General features: G+C 39.5%; 1 protein-coding gene across 16 annotated transcripts in view; it reads right to left on the bottom strand.

The window, feature by feature from the left end:
* REV3L (REV3 like, DNA directed polymerase zeta catalytic subunit) overlaps positions 1-18,464 on the bottom strand; it is a 153,915-nt gene that overhangs the window by 58,818 nt on the left and 76,633 nt on the right. For all 16 annotated transcript variants that reach the window (XR_002828112.1, XR_002828113.1, XM_023750113.1 and 13 more), the window contains 3 exons: positions 16,509-16,746; positions 9,026-9,168; positions 4,231-8,392 (listed from right to left, as the gene is read on the bottom strand). Coding sequence is in view for 14 of the 16 variants with exons in the window: in XM_023750113.1 (XP_023605881.1) it covers positions 4,231-8,392; positions 9,026-9,168; positions 16,509-16,746 (4,543 nt within the window). In the remaining 2 variants the exon portion in view is untranslated. The remainder of the gene's footprint in view (positions 1-4,230; positions 8,393-9,025; positions 9,169-16,508; positions 16,747-18,464) is intronic.

The following is an 18,464-nucleotide window of genomic DNA, read 5'->3' on the forward strand; positions in this document are numbered from 1 at the left end:
GAGCGGGGCAGGGTGGGCGTGGCAGCTGCAGATCAGGCCCAGAGAGAGGCCTAAAGAGAGAGGCAGGTCCTGATCAGCAGCTGCCGCAGCGCTGCCTTGGCTGCTGGTGAGGCTGGGAGAGAGAGAGAAAGGCAGGAGGGCCTGATCCACAGCTGCTGTGGAGGCTGTGGATCAAGTCCGGAGAGAGAGAGACAGCTGTCAGTGGGGCCATTCTGGATTTCCCAGAAGAGCCAATGGCTGCCTAGGAGGCAGAGCTTTTGACGCTGACTGGCATAGAAACTGACCAATCAGAACCTAATCTGGGTGAACTGTGAAGGCAGAACCTAAGGTGGGGGCTGAGGAGGGGTTTTAAGGGCAACAGCTGTTTGGTGTAAGGTGTAAGAAAGTGGTTCAATTTTTTAATAACCGGTTTGGCAGTATAGTGCACATAGTCCAGAGATAGGGATTATGTGTTTTTGTCTGCAAAGAGCATCTCCTACTGCTGAAAAAGGCTTTCTCCCCCATTTAAGCAATCCTATTCTATATAATCTATCTATACTAATAAAAGGGTAATATGCTAATTAGATCAGGTCAACCGGCCATCTTCCGGATGTCCGAATTCCTTCCGGACAAAGCCATGGTGGTGGGAGCTGAGGCAGAGGCAGTTAGGGGTGATCAGGCTGGCAAGGGAGGGCAGTTAAACATGATCAGGCAGGCAGGGGAGAGCAGTTGGGGGTGACCAGGTCGGCAGGGGAGGGCAGTTGGGGGCAATTAGGCCGGTAGGGGAGCAGTTAGAGGTGATCAGGCAGGCAGGCAGAGGTTGTTAGGGGCAATCAGGCAGAGGCAGTTAGGTGGAATCAGGCAGGTAGGCAGAGAGGTTAGGGGCAATCAGGCAGGCAGGCAGAGGGGTTAGGGGCAATCAGGCAGGCAAGTAGAATGGTTAGGGGCAATCAGGCAGGCAGGCAGGCAGGTGAGCCGTTAGGAGCCAGTGGTCCCAGATTGTGAGAGGGATGTCCAGCAGTCGAACATCCCCCAAGGGATCCCCGATTGGAGAGGGTGCAGGCTGGGCTCAGGGAACCCCCCAGGGCATGAATTTTGTGCACCAGGCCGCTAGTTTTAAATAATTTCCCATTGTTACCACATATAAATAAAAACGATGGAAGAATTTGTCATTAGAGACTATATTCCTGGATTTTATTTATAGCCTCTTTCTACATTCTCTATTATCTATAGTGGTTTAGCAGAGCCAGTAAGTTCAAACAAATTTTTGTGCCCATCTGCCCTCTCAAATTTCCTCAAACTTAAAAAAAAAATCACTCATAATTGAGGTAAATTACCATAATTCCACCTCCTCTTTACATGTCAAGGTTTAACACTAACAAAAATCTTAGGAGTTGGCAGAGCCCACAGTATGCATAGCTTAAATGCTACTAATATATATGCATGTTGGGAGCCACTAATAAAAAGTAGCTTAGTTTAGTTTTCAATAGTTATAAAACTAAACCTCTCCCTTTCTTTAACATATCCATTTGTACTATTTCTGCCTTCTGTAGCAACATAAAAGAAGTCTATTTTTTGAGGTATGTCTTTCATGAGTAAGAAGGCAGTTTTTAGTTTTTTTCAATTACTTCTCTTCGGGCACAGTTTCCCATATGTCCTGGTCATTCTCTAGACCAGCGGGTCTCAACCTGTGGGTCGCGACCCCTTTGGGGGTCGAACGACCCTTTCACAGGGGTCGCCTAAGACCATTGGAAAACACATATATAATTACATATTGTTTTTGTGATTAATCACTATGCTTTAATTATGTTCAATTTGTAATAATGAAATTGGGGGTCACCACAATATGAGGAACTGTATTAAAGGGTCGCGGCATTAGAAAGGTTGAGAACCACTGCTCTAGACAAAACTCAATGAACTAGAGTCTCTTTTTTTCTGACTTGGAGTTGAAGGAAAAGCATCAGGGTTATCACAGTTCCTTTCCCCCTTTAAATTGAAAGATTTTGGCCCTTACTAGTTAATTCAAGGTACAACCATTCAGCTAGTCTGTGAATTTTCTTAATGAGTCACAGTTATGAACAGTTTTCACAATGATATACTACTTAACCAGAATCTAGCACCTTCCCTGTACTCAATTCCCAGCTATATGAAAAATTAAAAGAATTATTGCTATTGAAGGAAATGAGTATGTATGCCATGAGACCATACCCAATGCAATATTTTGATACAGAAATCATAATGAAACCAAAATTTTAAATGATGAAGTATGGTAAATTCAGCTTTCGTGAATAGTTAGCAGCATGGAAACTGCTATAACTCATGTCAAAATATATATCAAGAGCCTTAAATTTTATAGTAATCCTACTTTTAGGGCTATGAGAAAAAAACCCAAAACATAAGAAATGCTTTATGAAGAAGATATTAATCACATAATTATCTATAGTGGCAAAATAAAGAACATCTCAGTACAATAATATACATAAAAGAATATTATGTAGCCATTAAAATGATAAACTCATAAATTTAGAAAATGTTTATGTTAATTTTAATGTATAATGTTAAGTGAATGAATCTGGATATAATATTGTGACTACGGTAAGATCACATTTCATAAAAAAAATAAAATTAAAATTGTATACATTTTTAAAAAATCTAAGAAAACCCATTAAGATATTATTAGTGATTGTTACAGGTAGATAATGGTGTAATTTTTGTCTTCTTTCATACTTCCTAAATTTTCTATAATAAATACATAGATTTAAAAAACACAAAATTGTTTTTCAAAAATAATGACTGTCTTCCTTCTATTTCAGCTGCATAACAAATGTCAGTTAGATAACAACTATACAGCAATACAGAGTTAATGACTAGCACATGTACGTTAACTAAGAATTAAAAAGATGTATAAGGCTGAGGTAGAAAAAAAGACTTCAATTAAAAAATATACCATGCCTACTGTTAAAGACAAAGCTCCCCAAATAATGGAAACAAATGTCAAAGGAACAGACATTTATACATTCTGGCAGTGAAATAAAGAGAAAGTCCCATTCATATATTAAAGACCACAAGGGGGTATTAAGCAAGGCAAAAACACAGTGTGTTGGGGAGGACATTTCTGTCCTTCAAGTGAAGGGAACTTCTACCCTATATTTATTGATTACTTTTTTTCAACGCTTTCTTAAAGGACTCCTGCAGTAATTACTGCTAATCTGCTGGGTAAAAGCCTGGCATTCACTGTGTTTTTTCCTATGGTCAGGAACATGGTGCTGCTAAAGTGTATGTATACAGTGTAGCCTCTTGCCTTAGTTGGCTCTTCACATCTCTTTCCACAATTTACACTATGCAGGGTCTGCCTCAGCAGTTCTAGCCAACCTCCCCTGCTTCTGACTGGGTGGCTGAAGTAAATTGCTTCTCTCTCTCTCTCTCTCTGAAACTGGTTAGGTAAATGGGATCATAGACACAGGGCAGGATAAGAAAACATAATTTAAACCTGAATGAAGTCATGTTCCCCAACTTAGCTCTTATTAGAAATGCTCAACCTCAGTGATACAGGTGGTATAGGATACCAACTTAACTACTAGTTTGTAAGTAAACCAGTATTGTGATTCCAGCCTATTTTGCTATTAGCTGTGTGTATGTATATCTGTTATCACTTCTCTGAAAGGATTCTTAAAAGAAAGAAGAGATAATGGAGTGTTAATTCCATCCTGCACCCTTAATAACTGTACAAACTAACAATAGTAACAAGATGACTAAAGATATTGGCAACAAGAGGGTGGTATATATATCATAGAAACAACTTAATCTTCACTTAGAGATATATCATAGGAGTACTTAAAATATATCTATGCTCACTTTCAAACACTTTAAAATATAAAGTTCTTTTAAAAAAATGATGAGTTTACCATTTTAGAAATAAACACCATTTTAAAAATAATACTTTTAAAGTACTTCTTAACGGGGCATCGTTATCACAGAGAGCCAGTCTTTGCATCTCTAATCCTTAATGGAGACAGTGTTAAATTATAGTAGATCCAAAACCAACACTCATCAGCTTAAAGAAATTTCTCCAGGTGTAAGCATTCAGCTATTCTGTGAATTTTCGTAACAAGTCCAAATTATAAATAGTTTTCATAATGATATACTACTTACAAATACAGCATCAGTCAGAAAACTAGTAGTAAGGAACCAAATGTTATATACGTGATAATTATTCAGAGAGACCCAAGGAGAAAATATAATAATGATTACCTGGGCTTTTCTGGTACATCAGAAGGATTACTGCAAAATGGTTCCTGGTAAATAGTTTCTGAAAGGTCATGATCCAACAAAGTGGCCATAATTTCTTCCCTACTTGGAGGGGACATAAGAGGTTTCAGAATGTGAGCAGTTCGAGGGGTGAAATTGCCATTTTTAGATTGTGAGGGAGAGCTGGCAGACCTTGGTGAACTATCAGGAGTTGGTGTCAATATATCATTATTTCTTGAAACATACAAATCTAAATCCACAGAGGCTGCATCGACAAGTTCACCATCAGGGGAGGATAGTATTGTAGTGAAAGAGGCATTGACTGAGTCAAGAGATTGTCCCATTTCTTTTCTGGTATGACCTTGAATCCAATCTGAACTGCCAGGCTGTGAGAGGCTAAAAAACACTTCTTTGCTTACTGAACTCCTATTCAATCTGGATTTTTCATTTAGACAGTCCTCTGCCTGCTGGACACAGAAAGAATCCATTATTGAATTAGACCGAGTTGTTAGAGGATGGAAGCTATTTTTCCACTGGTTGTGGCGATGATTCTCATTGCTCTCTATGGATGATTTATCAAATAGTTCAGGACTTAGAGTAGCAGATCTAATCCACAAAGATGAGTCTGAAGCATGATGTTTGTCTTCATCACACTTCTTGTTATCATGATTTAAAAACTCAGCTTTTTCTATAGTTTGTCCTGGGAAAAGATCCTGAACTGCATCACTTAGGAACTTCTGAGGCAAATTCTGATCAGCGGGGACAAACTGACTCCCAGAATAAAAGCTACAAAATCCAGTCTGACCAATTGTATTAATATCAAAATTATAATTATGTTCAGGAGACAAGCTATCTTCAAGTGAGTAACAACTTTCAAAACCTGGATCTGAAGAAAAGATGGGACTATCATCCGACAGGGAGTTATCCAACTGGCCAGAGTTTTGTAAATTTATGGCGTCTACTTTGAGACGTTTGGGGATTTTGTCTTTAGGTTTTGTACTTCTGGGAGTTCGAGGTTTTCTTGGAGATGTTACGGATCGTGTTCGTTTAGTTGTTTTGTTATGCTCAAGGGGAACGGAAATATTGTTGTTTGTTTGATGGTTATTAGATAATGGATCTTGCATAATATTTGCATTTTGTGCTTTCTGCTGTCTTTTCTGTAACAATTCTTTCAGAACTGCCAGTCCAGACTGTCCTTCACCAAATGCTGAAGGTGCTGACACATTTTGACTTTTACACTGAGAAAATGCTTTGGTTTGTGAAACTACTTCTGACAATGATTTCTGTTTTACCCTCTCAGGTTTAAAATTTGACACACCTAAAATAAAGCCCCTTTGTTTTTGTTCCCATGCTATTTGCTTGATTGGACTTCTCAGGGAAGTTACAAAGTAATTAGACATTTGACTTTCTTCTGATGCTGCATTTCCTGGAGAATAAGTTTCGCTGTGCTTTGATTGTTCTGCCATGCACACAAGCTGCTGCTGACTATCTTTGCAATGCAAAAAATTAGGGGCATATGCCTGGTCTGGCTTTGATTCTAGGGAATTACGATATTCATTTAATTTTCCAAAGGATGACAAGTAGTTCTTTTGCGTATTTGCATTCTCTTCTGTCTTTGGGGACATTATACCCGAAGATATCTGTGTATTCTGTGCAACCTGAGACAAATGGTTTGAAAGGTCAAATATATTTTTTTGGATCAGAGTTGATTCCTTTAGAGTAAACATGGCACTTTGATTATGAGGCCTTTGAACATTAATTTTTGAGTTTCCAGGTCCCAAAGAATTACAAACAACTGAAGGATGCAAATCATCTCGAGAACTGGGGAATGTTTGCAAATCTACAGGCTTCTTGCTTTCTAAGAAAGAAGAAAAGCAGCCAGATAAATTCTGTTGTTCATGAATTCCAGTGGTTTGGGGAGCAGAAAAGGAATGATCTATAGCAGAGCCCATTACTGACACATCTTTCTGTTTATTAAGTAGTTGAGAATCACTAGAACTTTGTGAGGTCTCAGATACATTCTGATGTTTCGGCACAAATGTAACTTCGGTACCAGATTGAGATTTTAGTTTTTCATCTTTAAGTGTTATGTGCTTTCTCGATGTACCTTTTTCATTTTTTTGTTTCTGTTTTGTTCTCGGCTTCTTTTTCCCATCATCTAATATTTTATTTGTTTGATTTCGTTTGTTCCTTTTCTTAGTAACTACTGAGGGATTAACAAGCTTTATTTTTGATTTCTTCACCTGCGTTCTTGCTCGACTATTTTTTTCTATACTAGAATTAACAGTCTTGCTATTATATACATTAGGACCCTTAAAAAGCACTGCTTCTTTATCTGCAGCAGCTATAATTTCTTCAGCTCTTGGATCTGTGGGAGACCAGCACCGAGGTGGAGAAGAATTTATGGGACTTGTGCTTCTCTCAGAAAGAAAACCTAATTTAGACATAACATCACTATAATTTAAGTCACAGTCTTCGGTTTCAGCATTATAAGATGGTGAGGGAGGAGAAAGAATAGCATGTGAACGCTTTTTCCGGAAAGACAAAGTTCTTTTTATATTTTCACTATTTGTCCTTTGTTGCTTACCAGTTTTTTTCTTAGCAGATTTATGTTTTGTTTTTCTTCTGTGACTTTTCTTTGGTGTTGGTGGATAAATGGGATATTTGGTTGCAGGGGAATCAGGAACTTTTGGCCAAAAATCCTTTAAAGGTGCAAGCTTTTTATATAGTTCCATTTTTTCCTCCGTTAATATTACCTGTTTTTCTTTAGAGTCTATTTTTCCTAGCTTCACAAGCATATTTTTTCTCCCTCTAAATCTATTAATAATAATATACTTTATAATAACAGGGGGCAGCTTTTTAGACATTTTTCTTCGTTTTCGAGATTTGAGAGTTCCATCTAAACTTTCACCAATTTCCATGGGATGAGGTAGGCTAATTTTTGAGTTGTGTGTTACAAAACTTGACTCACTATCTTCAGTCTCATAATTTACCTTGCGTTTGGCTCTAAGGGTGTATTTATTTCCATACAATCCAAAGGACTGCTCAGTTTCTAAGGTTCCATCTCCAAAGTGACAGTCTATAAAACTGTCTGTAGGTGTTTTATTTTCAAAAACTCCACGGGTGACTTTAGTTAAATCACTGGCCAATACATTATTCTTCTCAGAATTACTATTACAAGAATTATTTTGTATATAATTATCTTTTGTTGATCCTGTCTCACTAGTTTTGGTAGAAGTCTCTTGATGACCTACAAGTTTCTTTTTATTCATTTTTAACCGGGACTGTTTATTACTGGGTTGTAGTTTATATGTGACAGGAGAGAGTTTCTGTGGTCTACTGAGACAATTAGAAAGAACAACACTGGGAAAAAACATGTAATGTGCTGCTTGCTGGCTGAGATTTGGCTTTTCTGTTTTATGTTCTTGAAATTCTTCATATCTAATTTTAAGTTTATTGAGTCCACTTTCATCAGCAATGCTATCAAGAGAATGTACCATAGTTTTATTCTCCCCTGAGCATGATAGCAATTCACAATTTTCAGTTAATGATGAAGGGAATAAACTGTTCAGAGCTGTGCTATTTCCCTTTTCATTTCCTTCAGAAGATAATTTATTTTTTGAATGATTTAAGTCAGAAAAGTTGAAAGAATTTTTGCCCAATGTATTTTCGCTAGTGTGACGGTTTATATGTATAAAAGGGGCATCCTTATCGATTTTTCTAATGTTTGTATACTTTCTACTTGGTACTTGTCTTGTAACAGATGGAATATCTTCATCATAATCAAAAACACTATTTTCACAGGAAGATACTGGAAGGATATCTTTCTTACTACTTTCTTTTTGAGAGTTTTCTGAATGGGCAGTACTGCTTAAAGATCCAGGGTATTTCACAGAGTAAGTGCTTTCATTTGTAAAAGAAGCAACTGAATGATCTAGACCTTTTTCTGTATTGTTTGGCTGTGAAAAGTCTTCAATTAAATCTTCCTTGTTCAAAACATGGGAAGAAAGGGCACTTGTGTGTTTACACTGAAAAGTAATCTTAGCAGAAGATGAGGGTTCTAATGTAGCAGCATCTTTGTGAAAGATGGAAGGTTTTACTGAGAGCTTGCTTGTTGCAATCACAGAAGAGTGGGTTCTAGAATTTTCATTGTCCAATGGATTGTCTGAAATGAGGGGAAAATAATTTATTTCACTTTCACTCTTAACTTTTAAAATATTTTCCCATACCATGATACTATCACCATAAAAAGAAATTATATGAAATTAAGTTTGTATGTTTAATATGGTTATCTCAACAAAAAGATTACTCCTATTATTAGGATAATAACTCAATCTAAGTAATCAAGAGTTAGTTACATTTGATTATTAGTCATTATTTTAAACACATGTTCCTTTGATCAGAAATAGATTATATTACTATTCAGTGCCTTTTGGAGGAATAAGGGGAAAATACTTGTCACCTTGAAAAGTTTTCATAAAATAATATGCTTCTTTTCATTATCACTTCAAATTAGCTGCACATATTTCTTAGTTTCTTATGCTACTTAAATGTTAACATGACAAACTGATTAAAGTTTATGAATCTTCAAATCAATGATTAACAAATGTTATCCTCTTAAAAATGAGACAGAATAATTTATCTACATTCTCAAAAGGAAAAATTCTGGAGAAGAACAAAACACTATTGTTATAGCCTCACTTAACCAACTATATAGAAAGTATAACTATAGTTTTAAAGTAAAATGTAATTTTAGTCCCTAAACTAGGAAATGCTCATAGTAGACTTGTTTACTCACCACTATTTTCATCTGCAGTTCCATCTAACTGAGGTATAGAAAGATTGGCTAGAAGCAAACTGTTATTACTCCATTCCATCTCTTCTTCTGAAGATGAATCATCTTCTTCAGTTGAGCTTCTATGGGTATTTCGGCACAGTGATCTAGAGATTAAGATTCACTAGTGAGTATGACCATTAGAAAAAAGCTTGTCAGACTCATATAATTTGCCTAATTTGATGCTATAGTAAAACGAAATAAAAAAATACCTGAAAATTATAACTTTAAAAAGAAAAGCAGCTTTACTTTGCTTTAGTATCACATCCTACAAAAAGTTATTGTAAACAGATTTTATAATTCCTTTTGTATGAGCTAGATGACACCATCATTCCTGTATTCAACACTCTACAACATCCTGGATTACGACATGTAATCATGTTCTTCTTTATACTCTCCCTCATTCTATTATTAGATAGAACTAGAGGCCCAGTGCACAAAAATTTGTGCACTCGGGGGGGCCCCCTCAGCCCGGCCTATGCCCACTTGCAGTCTGGGACCCCTCGGAGGATGTCCACCTGCTGGCTTAGGCCCGCTCCCTGGGGGATTGGGCCCAAGCTGGCAGTCAGACATCCCTCTGGCAGCCCGGTAGCCCTTGGGGGATGTCCACTTGCCAACAGGGAGCAGACCTAAGCCGCAGTCGGACATCCTTAGTGCTGCTGAGGAGGCGGAAGAGGCTCCCACCACCACCGCTGTGCTGGCAGCCATCAGCCTGGCTTGTGGCTGAGCAGAGCTCCCCCTGTGGGAGCGCACAGACTACCAGGGGGCAGCTCCTGCATTGAGCATCTGCCCCCTGGTGGTCAGTGTGTGTCATAGTGACCAGTCATTCCCAGTCTTTCTGCTGTTAGCGTCAGTTTGCATATTACCCTTTTATTATATAGAATAGAGGCCTGGTGCACAGGTGGGGGCCGATTGGTTTGCCCTGAAGGGTGTCCTGGATCAGGGTGGGGGTCCCGCTGGGGTGTCTGGCCAGCCTGGGTGAGGGGCTGATGGCTGTTTTCAGGCTGGCCACAGTCCCTTCAGGGTAGGGGTCCCCGCTGGGGTGCGGCCAGCCTGGGTGAGGGGCTGAGGGACGTTTTCAGGCTGCCCAAACCCCCTTCAGGGAGGGGGGTCCTGCTGAGGTGCCTGGCCAGCCTGGGTGAGGGGCTGATGTCTGTTTTCAGACTGACCAAGCCCCCTGGCGACTGAAGCTCCCAGCCTTTCATTTTTTTGTCTTTGTTTTTTTTATTCACTCCAGCTCCATGGCCATGGCGACTGGAAGCAGGTATCTGGGGTTTATTTACCTTCTATAATTGAAACTTTGTTGCTTTGAGTGGAGCTCAGAGCCGCCGGGAAGCTTGGCTTCCTCCATCATTGGGGCAACCAAACCTCCTGCTTGCTCCAGCTCTGTGGCTGCTGGCCGCCATCTTGGTTGGGTTAATTTGCATATAGTCGCTCTATTGGCTGGTGGGCGTGGCTTAAGGTGTAGCGAAGGTACGGTCAATTTGCATGTTTGTCTATTATTAGGTAAGATTAGAGGCCCAGTGCACGAAAATTCGTGCACTGGAGGGGGGTGGTCCCTCAGCCCGGCCTGCGCCCTCTCGCAGTCCGGGAGCCCTCAGGGGATGTCCAACTGACAGCTTAGGGAGCGGACCTAAGCTGCAGTCTGGCCTCCCTCTGTGGGTGGCAAAGAGGCGAGCAGCCGGCCCTGGCCCCTGCATTGCCCTTCCGCTGCCACTGGTCACCGCCGCCCCCCATCACCATCCCCTCCCTCTGCCCACTGGCACATACCAACCGGCCCTGCCCCCCACCTATGGGTCCTTCAGCTGTTCAGTCGATTTGCATATTACGCTTTTATTATATAGGATAATAGGTGACAGAGAACCTAGTAATTTCTAAAAGGGTGGCATCTGACATATTTTAAGAAGTCTCCATAAATACATGACCACTACATTATAAACTGGAAAAGACAAACAAAAAGGTGAGTAAAGGAGTATTAAGGTTAAAGTTGAAAGACAAAAAAATTATTGGGATCAGAGAAGGGCCAGTAAGTAGTACAGGTGTTGTTGACTCAATCCAGCAGTGGCTATAAAGTAGGGTTACTGAGGAGTTCAGATGGACTGTTAAGTCCAGATGGATACTCTCTTAAATGTTATCTCATATAGATTTAAATTTATTCACTAGATCCTAGCTTGATTATTTCCCTTCTATCTGGTTGGGCAAACCTTTCTATCCATACCTAATTTGTTCTTTCTTATTGTCGCAAAAATTTGAAAATATCCCTTATTATTAATGGGACAGTGTCTCCATTAATCCTTTCCAAATTACAGTGTGTCCTAATACCATTCTTTTAAGAGCTGAAAGGGTTATTAGAGGTCATCTGGTCCAACTTTCTATCCCATGCAAAAAACATATTTTTAACAGACTTGATACCACCTCTACTTTTACTTTTCAGTATACGGGGCTTGCTGTCTCACAGGCTAATCTTTTCCACTGTTAATGGCTCCAATTGTTAGTAATTTTCCTCCTATATTACACAAAATCTTTATTTGCAACTTCCATAAATTCTTCCTGCTTTTGTCCTCTATCACCATATACAGGTCTATGCCATTTTTCACATAATAACCTTTAAAATATTTGAAAGCATTTATCATTTGTCCCATAATTCTTGTTATTAAACCAAAATATATATTTTTTCTACAGTTCAAGTGACAGTATTCACAGATCCTTCTAGTTTACTTCCTCTTCTGTCCCTTTACTTTCTTAGTATTCTTAAAATATGGTACATACTCAAGACAGAATATAATATCAAGTATATGGGTAGAATTAAATGACTCCAATTTTAGATACTATACTTCTATTATTCAATTTCTCTCTACTATACACTTACTAAATCTTTAGGTTTGTTTTCCCCAAAGTTAACCTGTGTATGGTTTTCACAGAATTGGTCCAGTCAAAGAACACATAAGCATCCTATCTAATAATAGACAAACATGGTAATTAACCATACCTCCACTATGCTTCCCATTGGCTAATCAGCAGGATATGCAAATTAACTGCCAACAACGATGGCGGCCGGCAGCCACACAGCTGAAGCGAACATGAGGCTTGCTTGCTCCAGTGATGGAGGAAGCCAAGGTTCCCCGCCTGGCCTGCCTTGGCCCAGCTCTGAGCTCCGGAAGCAACAATGTTGCAATTATAGAAGCTAAACAAACCCCAGATATCTGCTTTCAGCCAGCCGGGGCCTCAGAGCTTAGAGTGCCAGTGATGGCAACAGAGTTTCAATTATAGAAGCTAAACAAACGCAGATACCTGCTTTCAGCCAGCCATGGCCTCAGAGTTGGAGCCGGCTCTCAGCTCCAGTGACAGCTATTAAGGTAAATAAATCCCAGAATAAAAAAAAAGAAGAAAAAAAGAGGCTGGGAGCTTCAGTCGCCCGCCAGCCTGAAAACGGCCCTCAGCCCCTCACCCAGACTGGCCAGGCACCCCAGTGGGGACCCTCACCCTGAAGGGGGTGTGACCAGCTGCAAACAGCCATCAGCCCGTCATCCAGGCTGGCCAGGCACCCAAGCGGGACCCCCACCCTGATCCGGGACACCCTTCAGGGCAAACCAGCCGGCCCCCACCCGTGCACCAGGCCTCTATCCTATATAGTAAAAGGGTAATATGCAAACTGACCCTAACAGCAGAAAGACTGGGAATGACTGGTCACTATGACACACACTGACCACCAGGGGGCAGACGCTCAATGCAGGAGCTGCCCTCCGGTGGTCAGTGCGCTCTCACAGGGGGGAGCTCTGCTCAGCCACAAGCCAGGCTGATGGCTGCCAGTACAGCGGTGGTGTTGGGAACCTCTCCTGCCTCCTCAGCAGCGCTAAGGATGTCTGACTACAGTTTAGGTCTGCTCCCCGCTGGCAAATGGACATCCCCTGAGGGCTACCGGGCTGCCAGAGGGATGTCTGATTGCCATCTTAGGCCCAATCCCCCAAGGAGCAGGCCTAAGCCAGCAAGTGGTCACCCCCGAGGGGTCCCAGACTGCGAGAGGGCACAGGCTGGGCTGAGGGACCCCCTACCCCCGAGTGCACAAATTTTTGTGCACTGGGCCTCTAGTTAGTTAATAATAGAATAAACCATGTCTATTTATACTAGAGGCCCGGTGCACGAATTTGTACACTGATGGGGTCCCTCAGCCTGGCCTGCACCCTCTTGCAATCCTGGACCCCTCGGGGGATGTTAGACTGCCGGTTTCAACCCAATCCCCGCAGGCCTGCCAAAACCGGCAGTCCGACATCCCCCAAGGGATGTAGTAGTGTGTGAAGCAGCAGGCGGCTGGGGAGGAGCCCGGGCTAGGCACTGTGCTGCTCCTGCTTATGGTAGTGCTGCCATGGAGATGAGAGAGGCTCATGCTACCCAATGGTCAGCTGAGGGGTGCTCCTGCTGTGGGAGCACACTGACCACCTGGGGGCAGCTCCTGCATTGAGCATCTGCTCCCTGGTGGTCAGTGTGCGTCATAGTGACCAGTCATTTGGTTGCTTACGCTTTTATATCCTATATAATAAAAGCCTAATATGCTAAGTGTCTGGTCATCCATTCAACCAATGAAAGCATAATATGCTAAAGCTGCTCAACCGCTCGTTATGACGAGCACTGACCACCAGGGGCCAGACAATCAATGAGTCTACCAGTCGCTATGATGTGCACTGACCAACAGGGGGCAGACGCTCCAACCAGTAGGTTAGCTTGCTGTTGGGGTCTGGCTGATCAGGACTGAGTGAGATGGGCCGGGCATGTCCTGAAGCCCTCCTGCGGGCCCTCTTCAGCTGGCCAAGCTCCTGCGTCCCTCCCCGGCTCCGATTGTGCACCGGTGGAGTCCCTGGGCCTGGCCTGCGCCCTCTCGCAATCTGGGACCCGTCGGGAGATATCAGAGAGCCAGTTTCAGCTCTATCCCTCAGGCCAGGCTGAGGAACCCACTGGTGCACAAATTCGTGCACTGGGTCTCTAGTATATAGTTAGGCTGGCACTACTGGTAACAAGTAGATAGTGACTTTATAAGAATTTTATACTGTATATTTGAATGTGTATTTACCTACTTAGTATAGGTATAAAAGTATAAATTAAACAAGGTATAATCTAAGAAACTGTAGAAGAAATGCTAATGGTACACTGAAGGTAAAATAAAACAATGAGAGAACAATGAAAAAAGAGAGAAACAATGGAAATAAGAAAAAAGTGAAAGGCCACAAGATCAAATAGAAATATTAAAAGTCAACCAACTCTGCTAAAATATGAAAAAGTAATCCAATTTATTACAGCAAGACTTAAATACATCAAATAAATACTATAATTATTCTATAATAAAACCCCAAATCTGTTAGAATAATAGGTACAGCTGGCAGCCAATAATTAAATTCACCATTTTGGTAATCATAAAACACTACAGACTTATTGTACTCTTCATAAAGTAAAATCCATGGCTTTCCCACAGAATTGTTAAGCCCAGAATGAATTAAAGTTCTATCTAGTCTATATCTGTGAAGCTAAGTGATTCAATCTAAACCATACGATTCTATACTTTATTAGGCATCACCTATTTAGTTTCAAGATATTTTTGAATCTATATTCTGCCATCTAATGCATTACCAATCTCCAATACATATGACAATCTCAATCCAATGCAGCATACTTGGCATACAGAAAGCATTTAAGTGGTTTCTGAGGAAATGCAAAATCATGCAAATTCTCTGTGAACCCATCTAATCAGTGACTGCTGCCATGTACTCTCCTTATCCACAAGGATGTTACTATGTAAGACTTTGTTAAATGTCTGCCTGAAATTAAGACTCAATACAATAATTACATTTTCCTAAGTAACCATACTTTAAAGACAGTAGAGCATGACTTGCATTCATGCAAGGTCCTGATATTCTCTGCGTTCTTTTATAAATGCCCACAAAGTGTTTAATTATCATAATCATCACCCCTATTATGGGAGAATAGAACTAGAAGTAAGGAGACCAGTTAAAAAGTTTGAATCACAGTATTCCAGATAAATGGTAATAAAGGACTAAACTAGGATATTTCTTTGGGAAGGAGGGGAATGGAAGGATAGAACAGAAGTCACAGAGAAGAGCTACCTTACAGATAAAGGAAGGCAAATCAAACATGACACTGAAGTTACAAACTTTTGGAACTTGGGGGGTAGCATGGTTATCATTATAAAAATAAGGAACAGAGAAACAAGCCATTTGACAGCATTGTCTATTATCATTTAGGATGGCCTATGCTCCAAAAAAGTGATGTGATTGAGGCATTTCCCAACAAGATATTTCATGAAAAGATTTATAAAGCTTTCACAAAAAAATTGGCAAAATTTATAGAATAGCTATAATGATTAGGTAATATCAGCAAAAGGCATTTTAAGATACTATGAGAGTCAAATCAGTCAAGAAATCAAATACTGATTCTGTCTGAACTAGGTAAAATCAGGTCTTCAAAGGTCAAAGGGGCCCTTGCCGGGTAGCTCAGTTAGTTGGAGCATTGTCCTATACACTGGGGCATGTATGGGAAGCAACCAATGGATGTTTTTCTCTCACACTGATTTTTCTGTCTCTCTCTCCCTTCTTCTCTCTCTAAAATATCAATAAACATATCCTCGGGTGAGGATAAAAAAATAAATCTTGGAGGGAATATTCACTGTGACAGCAAAGGGAACTGAGCATACTGTGAAAATATAAAAGAGAGGGTTCTGATTTATACCCAGATAACAGGAGAAGGGATCAAAAATTTTATTTTTTATATTAGGTAGTGTAATATATGTAACATATATGTCTGTCAACTTAACATATAGATTAACCTTTCACCTTTCAGTAATGGCTTTGGGGTGTGTGTGAAATCCTCAAACAAGGACTTTAGATATCTTAGTATTGCCTACAGAAGTTTACAGGAGACATACTCATCATCTCAGGCTGAGAAGCCTAATTCTTTCTACAAACAGAGCATACAGCTCAGGCACAGACTCAAGCCAATGAAGTCCACAAGAGATTGATTTAGAAAACCACAGTGCCATCTTATTCTTTTACCTTGAGAAATGAACAGTATCAGTGTATGCCTCTGAGACTTATTTATTTTTAATATTTAATTCCTTCAGTCTAATCAGACCTAGAAGCCATTCCTTGTCTTTAAGTTGACTTTATAACTGTTGTTCCATCCCATAACAGTTTAACTCTCAAAGGGATTTTTTTAATTCAAGTTCTGGATAAGGAGGCACATCTATTTTGCCCCACGTATTACGGACATAATAATACTGTGTATATAAATAGATGATTTGTAAAAGTTAGGTTTATGGGGAAGGGAGAACTGGAGGAAGGTGGTCAAAAGGTACAAACTTCCAGTTATAAGATAAATAAGTAAACATGATGACTATCGGCTGTATGATATATTAAAGTAACTGAAATGACAGAAAAGTTACCTTTTTGTGGCACAATGTTCTTCAATATTGCTGTCCCATCTCTGAGACATAACCAAACTAAGCTCCATTTCTTCTTTTTCAATCTGTGGTTCATTTTCTTCATCATCACTATTTTGGGGGTTTTTAGTGTTTCCAAGGGAAAGACATGACGGTGGCTTTCTATTTCTTTCCCCCTGATATCCATCATTTTCCAAACCAGCAAGAAGATGTACCAGAGCCTCATCAGGACTGCTGTCCACTATAAAACAAGTAAAGTATCACCAAGAAATAACTTAAGTTTTCTAAATAATTCAACAATTCAGAACAATTATAAAACAATGATAAAGTAAAAGATCCTTGGACCACCTACACTAGAATGACTGTGTCCTTATTAAAAAGAAAATTCCAAACCCATCCCATATGTACTAAGTCAGAATTGCTTTTGTTAATACTTTAAAATATTTTTGAAATTACAGTTTATATTCAATATTATTTTGTATTAGTTTTGGGTGTACATTAATCAGAATTTCTTAGGTAGGATGCAGGAATTTGCATTTTAATAAGCTGCCCAAGCTTTTGCTGCACAATTAACCTTGAGGAACACTAAACCAATATTCTAACAGTGTTCAAAATAAATATAAAATATATAAATTAATGCTAAAAAAGTACCTTTAAAAACAATACATGTGAATACCTTTATCCCTTACTTAAGCTTTACTTAGCTCATAAGATAGTCAAATGAAACCTGTAGTTGAATAACACAAGAAAGCTTTAAAAGTGGTTAATGAGATTACTTAAACACCTTCAAGTCAACAAATGATATATTACTTCATATGCACTAGGGTTGTAAAATCAAGGCAGATAATAAAAAGTGTTGACAAATATGTGAAGAAACTGGAACCCTCATACATTATTGGTCAGAATGTAAAATGCTGCAGCTGCTTTGGAAAAAAATTTGGCAGTTGCTCAAATGTTAAACATAGAGTTACCATATGATCCAGCAGTTTCACTCCTAGGTAAATACCCAAGAGCAGGGGTCCTCAAACTACGGCCCGCGGGCCACGTGCAAATACAAATATTGTATTTGTTCCCGTTTTGTTTTTTTACTTCAAAATAAGGTATGTGCAGTGTGCATAGAAATTTGTTCATAGTTTTTTTTTAAAACTATAGTCCGGCCCTCCAACAGTCTGAGGACAGTGAACTGGCCCCCTGTTTAAAAAGTTTGAGGACCCCTGCCCAAGAGAATTGAAAATGTATGCCCCCACAAAAACCTATACATGAATAATCATAGCATCATTGTTCATTATGGGCAAAAAAAGTGAAAACAACCCCATATCCATAAACTGTAGAGTGGATATATGAAATATGGCATACCCATATGATGAATTATTATTCAGCAGGAAAAAGGGATACATGCTACAAACATGGATGAACCTTGAAAACATCATACCAAGTTAATGAAGCCAGAAACAAAAGGTTATATGATTCCATTTACATGAAATGCCCCAAATAGGTTAATCAAGAGAAAACAGATTAGTGGTTGCCAGGGGCTGAGAGGAGGAAAGAATGGGGAGTGACTGTTAATGGATATGGGATTTCTTTTTGGGGTGATAAAAGTGTCCTGAAATTAGATAGTGGTAGTAACTGCATACTCCATGAATATCACTGACCTGTACAGATGTGAATTTTATGATATTCAAATTATATCTCAATAAAAGCTATTATTAAAAAAGATCATGAAGATTTGTTCTAATCTAGTACACAATCTTATTCTCTGTAAAATGAGATAATGCATTCCTCATTTACCAAAATACCAAGTTTCAGGTTTTCTTTGTAGACATTAAAGAAATTGATTCTGTCATGCTACCAGATATAAGGAAAAAAATGAAGATATTGATTCTGTATGCTACCAGATATAAGGGGAAAAATTAAGATATTTGTTTTTAAGAGCCCTTCTGGCAAAAATCCATTTCTTTA

This window comes from Myotis lucifugus, unplaced genomic scaffold (assembly GCF_000147115.1).
Source record: "Myotis lucifugus unplaced genomic scaffold, Myoluc2.0 scaffold_11, whole genome shotgun sequence".
NCBI classification, from domain to species: Eukaryota; Metazoa; Chordata; class Mammalia; order Chiroptera; family Vespertilionidae; genus Myotis; species Myotis lucifugus.